The sequence below is a fragment of the Sinocyclocheilus rhinocerous genome, unplaced genomic scaffold (assembly GCF_001515625.1).
Source record: "Sinocyclocheilus rhinocerous isolate Xijiao unplaced genomic scaffold, SAMN03320098_v1.1 scaffold51, whole genome shotgun sequence".
NCBI classification, from domain to species: Eukaryota; Metazoa; Chordata; class Actinopteri; order Cypriniformes; family Cyprinidae; genus Sinocyclocheilus; species Sinocyclocheilus rhinocerous.
The window spans coordinates 232,917-243,748 of NW_015641017.1; the positions used below are offsets into that span (position 1 = coordinate 232,917).

The 10,832-nt window shown below is 34.3% G+C and overlaps 1 protein-coding gene across 2 annotated transcripts in view; it reads left to right on the plus strand.

Annotated features, from left to right (window-relative positions):
- Positions 1 to 10,832, plus strand: part of LOC107753764 (Na(+)/H(+) exchange regulatory cofactor NHE-RF2) — a 35,093-nt gene that overhangs the window by 22,628 nt on the left and 1,633 nt on the right. For both annotated transcript variants that reach the window (XM_016569981.1, XM_016569980.1), the window contains 3 exons: positions 5,891 to 6,091; positions 9,053 to 9,206; positions 10,088 to 10,191. In XM_016569981.1, the coding sequence (XP_016425467.1) occupies positions 5,891 to 6,091; positions 9,053 to 9,206; positions 10,088 to 10,191 (459 nt within the window). The remainder of the gene's footprint in view (positions 1 to 5,890; positions 6,092 to 9,052; positions 9,207 to 10,087; positions 10,192 to 10,832) is intronic.

Consider the following 10,832-nt stretch of genomic DNA (forward strand, 5'->3'; position numbering starts at 1 on the left):
ATGTGCTAATATAAAATTTAATTAAGTAGCCTATATAAAATTGCAAAATAAATCTATCTATCAGTACTTTTTTACTTAAGTACATAAAAAATCAAGTACTTTTGTACTTTCACTTGAGTAAAATTGAAAAAGGAGTACTTTTACTTTTACTGGAGTAATATTTTATTATACGTATCTGTACTTTTACTCAAGTACTTGATTTGTGTACTTCGCCCACCACTGGTGGGAAGTGATGCCCTCTGGGGGCATTTGGCCAGGGGTGTTTTTACACCAGACAAGGTTTGAGAAGAAAAAAATCATTATGAAAATATAATTATATTTTCCTTAAAATGTTCTTCCTAACTTCAGGCCTTATTCTCATGTCATATATAACTGTGATGTTCTGCAAAACAACAAGCTTTAAAACACTTTTTTCTTACAAGCTTCACGGTGAACATTACTACATCACTCTCTACATCACTATTTTGGGAAAATCCCAGGTATTTTGAGCAGTAGGATTATAAAAAATATGTGCCAATATAAAATTAAATTAAGTAGCCTATATAAAATTGCAAAATAAATCCATCTATCAGTACTTTTTTACTTAAGTACATAAAAAATCGAGTACTTTTGTACTTTCACTCAAGTAAAATTGAAAAAGGAGTACTAGTACTTTTACTGGAGTAATATTTTATTATACGTATCTGTACTTTTACTCAAGTACTTGATTTGTGTACTTCGTCCACCACTGGAAAAACGGTTCTTGGTTCCTAGGCTTACTGCTTTTGATTCAGTAGAATTTTAAGTAAACACAGTAGCTTCTGAATCTATGTTTCCATGTGAGTGTGTAAGTTCTGTTGTGCTTTGTGTCGTGCTCTAGATGCCCCAGCGGTGAAAGGGTTAATGACAGTCACGTGCGAGAAATCCCAGAGGTCCCAGTGTCAATAATTCAGAAGCATCTGTATCATTTTACAAGCCCATGCTTTGAAACACACAAGCAGCGGCTTATTGTGACAGGAAGTTTCCGGAATGCTTTGTGCCGCATCTGCCGCTCTCCCGAGTGTTTTCCCATACTTATCCCACGCATCCATGTTCAGGCCAGGAACAGAAACCTCAGGACCCGGAGTGACAGGAAGAGGGCGTAATGCTGGGGAGCACTGAGGGGTGTGACAATGGAAATATTATAACTCTGATGATGCTTCAGCAGGGAGGTTTATTTGAGGCACAGAATCATAAAGCCAGAGGTATTTAGCAGCGGAAGTGTCAGAAACAGAGACATGCTTGTTCCTCCTACCAGTCCCAGACTTCTCTGTGTTTCTCTCTAACAGTAGTTGTTCTATCAGAGGTCAGCTGTGTTGAGGAGGTGGGATGGACTGCTCCTGAATCTTCCTGTCTTGGATTGTTTTTAACCCTATGAAGTCTACTGTATCATATTTGAACATGAAATTGAATTTCAACATGACTTTCTCATGTCATCTGATTAATAGTTGATACTTTTTTAACAAGCAAAAGGCCTTTTTAGTATTATTCTTAAAACATCTTTTGAAATCTTTACTGATTTTTATAAAGTAAACATGAGAATAACTTACATCTTTTATAATACTTACTGGACTGAAGCAACTTAGGTTTACTTGATTTTCCATACATCTTTTTTTTTTTCCCAAAAAAATCATGTGAAAAAAAAAATGCATCAAATATTTTAAATATTACACTTTTGAGGGACATTTATTTGTTCATCTCTTAGCCAATATTGTTTTGCATTGCATTGTAAATAATCTGTACTACTGTTATAAAGATCTGATATAATACTGTAACACTGATATAAAGATTGATTTACAATCAGAATGTCATCTTTTTGTCCATATAAATATGAGCAACTGCAGTTTTGGGCCTTTGAATAAAACTTAGGTGTTATTTTCCTCAAAACAGCTTTTATTTATTTATATATATATATATATATATATATATATATATATTATTTATTTGTCTAAAAGTTTAATAAACTGTTACAATTAAAACAAAAAGATTTGTCTGATTATTATATCATATTTCAGGCTTTAAAGGGATCATATTATACTAATGAGGAATTTTAACCATTTATACATCCACAATATACCCTTATAAACCTTTATACTTCCAGAAATATATAAACCTTTATACTTCCCTATAATATATAAAATGACAGTCTAAGCCAAGGCACTTCATCTGATCCAATGTTAAAAAGCATTTATTTTAGTTTTGCTCTCCACATATAATCACTAAATTGCACTAAAGCGCACAATGTTTCTTTTGGGGTTTCTAAAGTACTTCTTGTCTGAACATCCTCTGTCTGTCATGTGTCTTAGAAGTGTTTCATTCTTGAAGTTCTGATATAGTAGCATATAAGCATATATGTTTTCAGACATATCAGTTTTGGAAATGCTGTAATCTGTTCTTCCTACAAACAATGTGTGCGTTTGTCTCCAGCCAGTCAGATCAACTTTCATACGGCTGTCAGTCAAACGACTCTCATCCCAACAAACAGGTCAAGCCACAGCAAACACAGACAGAGACACAGACATTAACCATTTGTCTGGAAACTGATCCTCCAAGCTCTTAAAACGGTTTTTCACAAAACTGTATAATTTGCATTTTCAAGCATAATAGATTGCATGCCTGACTGTGCCGTTATAACAGTTTCATTCACGAAACGCTTTAATCGCTTTTATCCGAAACAATCTTATTGTCTTTAAAAAAAAAAAAAAAAAAATACACATACTGTAATATGTGAAATGTGAATGAAACATTATCTCAATGAGTTTTTTTTTTTTTTACATAACTAACCCTTAAAATGTATAACACACACACACACATATTGTTTGTGTTTTTGCCGTCACTCTTAATAGACTCCCCTAATGGACCTTAACCTTTGACCTTCACTGTAATTACTACCTCTTATGAATAAAAAAACCTCTTTGCATAGTGAATGTTCCTTGGCTTTTAATTATGTTTTCTCTTTTTGTATTATGTGCTGCTACCTTCCTTTTAGTTTATTAAATAGTTCAATCGTCTCTGCTCTGGATGCATATAGGACGTGTCCATTCGATTTGGTCAGATGCCGAATGAATTTGAACCTTCATATTAAGCTATAAAACTAAAAGAAGGATTGCAATGCAATGGCTTGTTTAATTGTGACTTTTACAACCATTGAACTGGATTCTTATTCTTATTCTTCCATTAAACCATGTCCTCCATGGTTTTAGGGTGCGATAAGTGGTTTTCAGGGTGTTTATTTCCTTTGTTTTTTGGAGTTATGAACAGAAAGGTAAGAATTTCAAAAAGAAATAAAAAAATATGAGCACTAGTAATTGTGATGCATGAGCATACACCACCAGATATGCGGGAGTATGCCATCTTGTAACCTGTGAAAAAATGATTTTGGTTTCTTTCTGTGGTGGCGTGATGAGTATTTTTGCTCATGTTTGAGAGTTTCTCCTCTGGCAGGCTGATAATGCTTCACGTGCTGCTGTTATTCACACATCCAGCATCTTTCTGTTCTTCTGCTGGCCTTGCTGTCAGTTTTTCACATTGTCAAACAGCGTCCTTCGTGTTATTGTGTATTTTTCCACTCTCCGTCTTGGATGAATGGCAGATTTCCTGGCTTGGTTCTTGTTATTGGTTGGTCGTGGCATTTGTAACCTTCCATTACACATTTTTATGAGGAAAACTTGTGTATTCAGATCACAATGGTGGAATTCATTGTAAAAGTAAGCCTGTCATTATGTGTTCAACAATATAGCTCACAAATGCATTTCATTTTGTGTTCATTATCATGATTTCTGAGTTGTTTAAGCAGTGGACTGTTAACCAGGATGGTTGATGGCTGATATAACAGCGATTTTATGCAAATAACATTTATTTACATTTACAATTATTCATAGCATATGATCCTTATTCAAAATTAATACAAGCATGTGTAATAAATAAGATATTATTTAATTAATTATTTTTAAATGAACACTCAACACAAATTTACCTGGAATTCATTCATTAACTTTGATGAATTCTAGGTGCAATTAACACTTTTAATCAGCCAATCAAATAATGGTCATCTGCTAAATGAATCATTGTATATACAGAGCTGGGTAGATTACTTATTGTTAGGGTAGATTACATTTACATTTAGTCATTTAGCAGACGCTTTTATCCAAAGCGACTTACAAATGAGGACAATAAAAGCAGTCAAAACTAACAAAAGAGCAACAATATATAAGTGCAATATATATTATATATTATACACACACACATATACATACGCACACAAAGAAAAACAAGTAGATAGAATAGAAAAAATAGAAAGCTAGTGTTTTTTTTGTGTGCTTTTTTAAATAAAGAAAAAAAGAAAATAAATATAGATAAAGTAGAATTAAAATAGAATAGAAAGTGTTAAGAGTTAGAGGGTCAAATAAAGGTGGAACAGATGTGTTTTTAGTCGTTTCTTGAAGATGGGTAAAGCTGGACACACTTTCCTGTTTATCACAACAAATGGCCAAGCAAAGTGCACGACACTGACAAGGTACGCGATACAGTACGAGACCAAATGCGATTTCAAATTGTAATCCATTACTGATCCCAAATTACATGACAAAAATTATACTTAGTAATGTAATCCATTACATTACATCTACTTTTAGATTACTTTTGATCTCATTTTTCATATTGATTTAAATAGGATAATCTTACCATATGTACCATATTGACAAAAATACAAAGAGTAAGAAAATATATTCCATTTGTTGCTATCAACAACTAGGGTTGTGACGGTGAGGAAATTTTCCCACCGGTTAATCGAAATTGCCGCAATACGGCGTCAAGCAATTGTTCGTTTGAGTTTTCCCTCTTTTCCTCGGATTTCTTGGCTTTCAAAAAGCGCAGTGCGCATTTTACTTTCACTTTCAAATTAGCAGCAATTCGGCATTGATTCAATTCAAGCAACAACAACGTCAAACTCCTTGTCAGTCAGCTCGACTCACTCTCCTCACGTGATAAATAAAATCTGACTCCTGCTCCGTGGTGCAGTCGTTCGCGCATGGTTCGGCACGCTGCATTGAGCGTTTAGTTCAGTGTCTGTCCTCTAACTGAACTAGGCTAAATGATTTTTGTTACTATAAAAAAATCAAAACGACGGTGGGCAAATGACATAACCGGTGTTGCGGCTTAACACCGGTATAACCGAAAACACCATCTATCGCAGCAAGCCTATCAACAACATGAAGTGCATTAAACATTATATTGCGTCAAGGTTTCCCAAACTGGGTTTGTAAAGGAACTGCAGGGGGATTACGAGTTTAATGAAAAGCTAATAATTAATTAAATCATGAAAATGTTTAATGTTTTTAAATGTAATCTAATTACAAGTACTTAATTTTTGGAATCTGATTACGTAATCGAGATTACATGTAATCATTTACTACCCAGATCTCTCTGTGTGTGTGTGTGTGTGTATACTGTATATATAAGTTCTTAAATCAGGGCACAAAGTCTTAAATTCATAGTCACAGCAATAATATTACATACACTGCAAAAAAATGAATATCTTCCTCAGTGATGCAAAATGAAAAAATTAAGTCTTGTTTTTCTGAGAAATTGAACAAAATTGAGTTTATGCTTAAAACAAGAACAAATTGGGGCATGAAAACTTCCTTCCACTTTAAATTAAGTGTATTTTTCTGACCTTATTGGCAAATAAACTCTCTTCGTTTTGATCAATTTGAAATGAACCTGCAGTAACCTCTCTCTTTCTCTCTGAAATTATGGATGGAAGACATGGGCTAAAACTGAAATACTGTGAAAAACAAAGAGTTATTTCAACCTAAGATTTAGCTGTAGGTTTATTCGTATCTTAAAGTGTCTTTATTTTTTTCTATCACAGGAGGTTCAGCCCTCATCGGAGTCCTCGACCCAGGACCCGTCTGAGCTTCTGCCGAGGCTGTGTCACCTGGTGCGGTCCGAGACGGGTTACGGCTTTAATCTCCACAGCGAGAGGTCCAGACCGGGTCAGTACATTCGAGCTCTGGACCCTGGCTCGCCCGCTGACCGCGCAGGACTCAAACCTCAGGACAGACTCATAGAGGTGAGATCTGATTCTGATTCTGCTGAAACCATTGTTCAGCTCTGTCTTTATAACAGATCTCTATCATATTTCTATAATTTCCCCTGAGGGAAACCACACACATGTGCATCAGTATACACTGTGATGATGCCAGATATACACCCACACTTTCTAAATTCACTTGTGCATTCACACTCACACACAGCCCATCCATCACATTCAGATGCATGTGGGCGGCTGGTGATATGATGACTCGCGCAAAATATTTCTGTGCTTGAGAGAATGAGTCAAGCAAAATAACATACTGTTGAAATGTACATTTGTGATCGGCAGAGCCGAGTACATCCTGCATTATCACAGAAGTAAATAACATGTTCTCATAATAACCTCCGGTAACTCATGAACTTGTGTGGTTTAGTTGGACTGAGTGTGGATTTAACACATTACCTCAATCTAATCAATGCAATGTGCAAATGATGAACCATTATGAAAAGTGCAAGTTTGTAGTTGAGGAAAAACTGAATATGCTGATGGAAAGAAGAAAAACTATGCTCACCACCAGACATTTCAGTAGTCATTGCAATAATAAATAGGTGAATCTTATGAAACCCTGATATAATATGAGTTTCAACAAAATCACAAGAAAAGATAATGCAGCCTATTTGTAGCTTATTTATTATATATATTATATTATATATATTATGACAGTATTTGCATAACATTTGAGCACATTGTGAAAAATCTAGAAAACTAAAAAGATTTTTATATTAAAATCTGCTAATATATGTATGCATTTTTAAAATTTAAATAAATTGTAAAAATTTAAAAATTTAATTAAAATTTAAATCAGCATAATTTATCAATGTATATATATATAATTGTATGCATATATATATATATATATATATATATAAATCTGCATTTTTTTTTAACTTAAAAAAATTAGTTCTGTTAATCAGCATTTTAATTGAATTAGTTTTTTTTTATTCTAGTTTTATACAAGTATTATGCAAGATTTTTATTACAATTAGCATAAAGCCAGAATGGTTTTTTAAATTTTTTTATATGTATTTATTTTAAAAAGTATTGTTTAACCTTTTGATTTAAATACTTAACGATCATCATTGAGAATAATGGGAATTATGAAAAAGTAAAGCAAGTCTTTCCATAATTTTCATGCAAACATTGTCACAATGCAAAAAAATCTGAATGGCCCTTTAAAAAAGCCTTTATTTTATATAATTTGTTATTTCTTTAATTTGATTTTGAGGTGAAATATGGCCCTGACAGCATGATCTTGACCAGTTTTGTGAGTCACCAGTTCAGAGAAACTTTCTCCCCCATTGCTCTCCACCGTCAGCAGGGTTTAAATTGGGCCTGGACCGTCCGGGGCTCCATCCGGGGCTCCATTAACGCCATACAAGTAACATTAAAGCCTCAGTAACCAAAAATAACTATGTAAACATCAAAACGCAAGTATTATTCTGATTTTATTACATTTAGAGTAAGTGGCGAATAGTGGATCTAGCTACTGCATATAATGCATCTATTGACGGAATAAGGTTGCGCTGCTGAGGCGAGGCTAACGCAGTCTCTCCAGGAGAAATCAAAACGCGCAACACTAAGAAACTGAGCATCCTGACGTAAAAATTCAAAAAGGAAAGTTTTTATATTTAAAATAGTTAGTTAGGCAACATCACACAACGTTTTCACCATTACGACTGTTTAATAGTTCTATAAACAGTTCAATAAGCAAATACAATATTAGGTCACTTACATTTTAGGCGGAAACACAGCGCATCTCACAGCAAACAGCCGATTAATTGCCGATTATGTCACAGCTGATAGAAAACTGATGAGAATATTGCTTCCGAATAAATCATATTTGCAAAAAAACAACACACACACACACACATATATATATATATATATATATACATATATATATATATATATATATATTAAACATTAGACAGTGGTTTACTGAACAAACTGCTCTTTCTTTAAATAAATTCAATTAGAATTCAAATTTTCTTGGGGATAAAAATCTACCTCAGCTTCTGCTCTAAACTATAGGGAGCCCTTTTATGTTACTGAAGGTTACAATTAACAACAGAGCCTAAACTTAATTTAATTACTATTTATTTTTAAACATAATAATCAACACTCAACTTTTAAAAAAACAACTATGCAAACATAAGCATAATGCAGTTTTTAAATGACCTTCTAAATGATCAAATTTCGATTTGTTGTTGAAATATATTCATCTACACAGTGGTTGTCATAACTTGTTTCATAACAGATTTAATTAAACATACATTAAATAAGACATCACTAACAGGTCAAATATAATGAGAATATACTCTAATATTTCATGAAAAGCTCTTCTCTCTGTACTTTATTTCTCTAGCAAATAATGAGCTGTGGACACTGATGACTTGCCTGAGGTAGGCTTCTATACAGTAATCAAAGAGCGTCAAAACGGCATTTATTGTTTGAATTTCCTGAAAAAAATTGACATAATTTGAAAGATGACACTTTATTTCTTAACAAAAGTTACACTATATAAAACTGTGAGTTTCCAGTGAAGTTCCACTCATGCAGTGTATTTTTTCGGTACACATACGTACCGAAAACCTTTTATTTGTCAATAAACATAAGAATCATTGAATAAAAACTGTGTGTATGTGTGTGTTGGAGTAATAAATCCAACATATACAATTTAAAAGTTGTTGCCATTACCATGATAATACCATGTTTTTGGATACTGCAATGAAATTGGCATGCCACCATGGTATTAGTTTCATTGTAGTATCCACAAAACATGGTATTACTATTGTAACATGTCCAGTATATCCAGTTTATGAATATTTAGAAAAATATAGTCAAATCAGGTCAATAAAATGTTTTGTTGTTGTACAAAAACTTTTACAGTTGCTTGTTTTAAAATCATAACCTTTGCTATATTAAAACTCTGCGCAGGTAAATGGCGTGAACATTGAACGCATGAGACACGCTGAAGTTGTGGCCTTCATCAAGAACGGCGGGAATGAGACGCGCTTACTAGTGGTGGATCCGGATACAGATGAGCACTTCAAAAATATGGCCATCACTCCCACCAGCATCCATGTCAAAGGTAGACTTAAAGACTTCACTGAGGAGAGTTACCCAAAAATCACAGTTCACGAGACAATACAAGCAGCAAGTAGTTCAGATTTGCTATCTAGAATATATCGCCCTATATGAGTATAAAGTCCAGTATCCAATTTTCATTATCATTTTATTTAGTCAGAACACGTCTACTTTTGAATGATCATCAATAACGAAAGATGATTTTGAACCCAGATGAGTTAGTTTTGCTATATTGCGTACTGAGCCTTGGTTTCCTCTTCCTGGGATTTGAGGGGGAGTTTGACGTTTTTCCGTGCTAATGGTGCTTTTGAGGTTTCGAGACAGACAGATGTTGGGTTTCCTCTCAAGGCTCTATACAGAGGTGTGAAACCCCGGGCTGGAGTAAATCCATGTTCTCTGAGTCTCGTCCACGTCTGTTATCCAGCAGCTCCTGCCATGTGGCTCAGATTAGAGTTAAATTGAGGTCAACACCTTAAACAGGCTATTGACATCTCTTAGATAATTGGTACTTGACAGGATCCTGATTTGGCCCACTGGAAGGTCATTCCAGCCCAGTCCACTGGCTTTCTATTCGTTTTCATGCATTTCATTCTGGATGAGTAAATCTTCTGCGTCAGGTCTGTGAACATCAGGTTGATCAGGCCACAGATGCGTGCTGCTTTTATCCCACAGCTCAGCTTTCTTTCTCAAGAGCCCGCTCAAGGTTTCCAGCTGTAGCAATGGTCTTCTCAAGGAAGTTTAGCATCTATGAATTTACAGGGTCATCATGTACATTATATTGATAAACCTACAATGGATTATGGCTGTTTTTCTATTCAACATCAGCCACAATGTTCTCTGATCTTGATCTCAGTGAATGAACATTTGTTCTTCTCATTAAAACAGATTTTGACGAGTCCATAACTAACGGCTCCAACAGCCCACATGTGAACGGGACGTCCTCACGATCCACATACTCAGACGGCAGCAGTCAGGACACCAACACACAGGTGAACAAAAGAACACAAATGCATCTGCAATAATAGATTTCTATTTTATATTTATTGCACATTCATGCATTAAGTCAAAAAAAAATTTTAAGTAGTTCAAACACATTTTAAGGGTCAGGTAATTAAAAAAAAAAAGCTTTATTATATAAAAGATTATAACTGCACAATATATTTCTATTTTATATTTATGGCAGATTCACAGAGGTGTAAAGTATTGGAGTAAATGTAATTAGTTACTGTACTTGAGTATCTTTTCGGGTACTTTGTAGTTGTACGGAATATCAAAGATATTAGCAACTTTTACTCTTTACTTCACTACATTTTTGAATGAGTATCTGTACTGTTTACTTCACTACATTTTTGAATGAGTATCTGTACTCTTTACTCAACTACATTTGAAATGAGTGTTGCAGTTACACATTAAATTTTGCATGGACCTAGCTTTTTCTGCAGCAGTTCATTTCTGCTACAAAAGATGTGATACTGCCTATTACAGGTCACTGAAAGTACTGCGTTTTGCCCTTACTCACCCAAACTTGTCAACAAGGCTACTTTATGTGAATGCGAGTTCCTTAAGTATTTGTGAATCACAGGTGTTTTATATATGAGATGAGGACATGACTGCAGCCAGCAATGAGGCC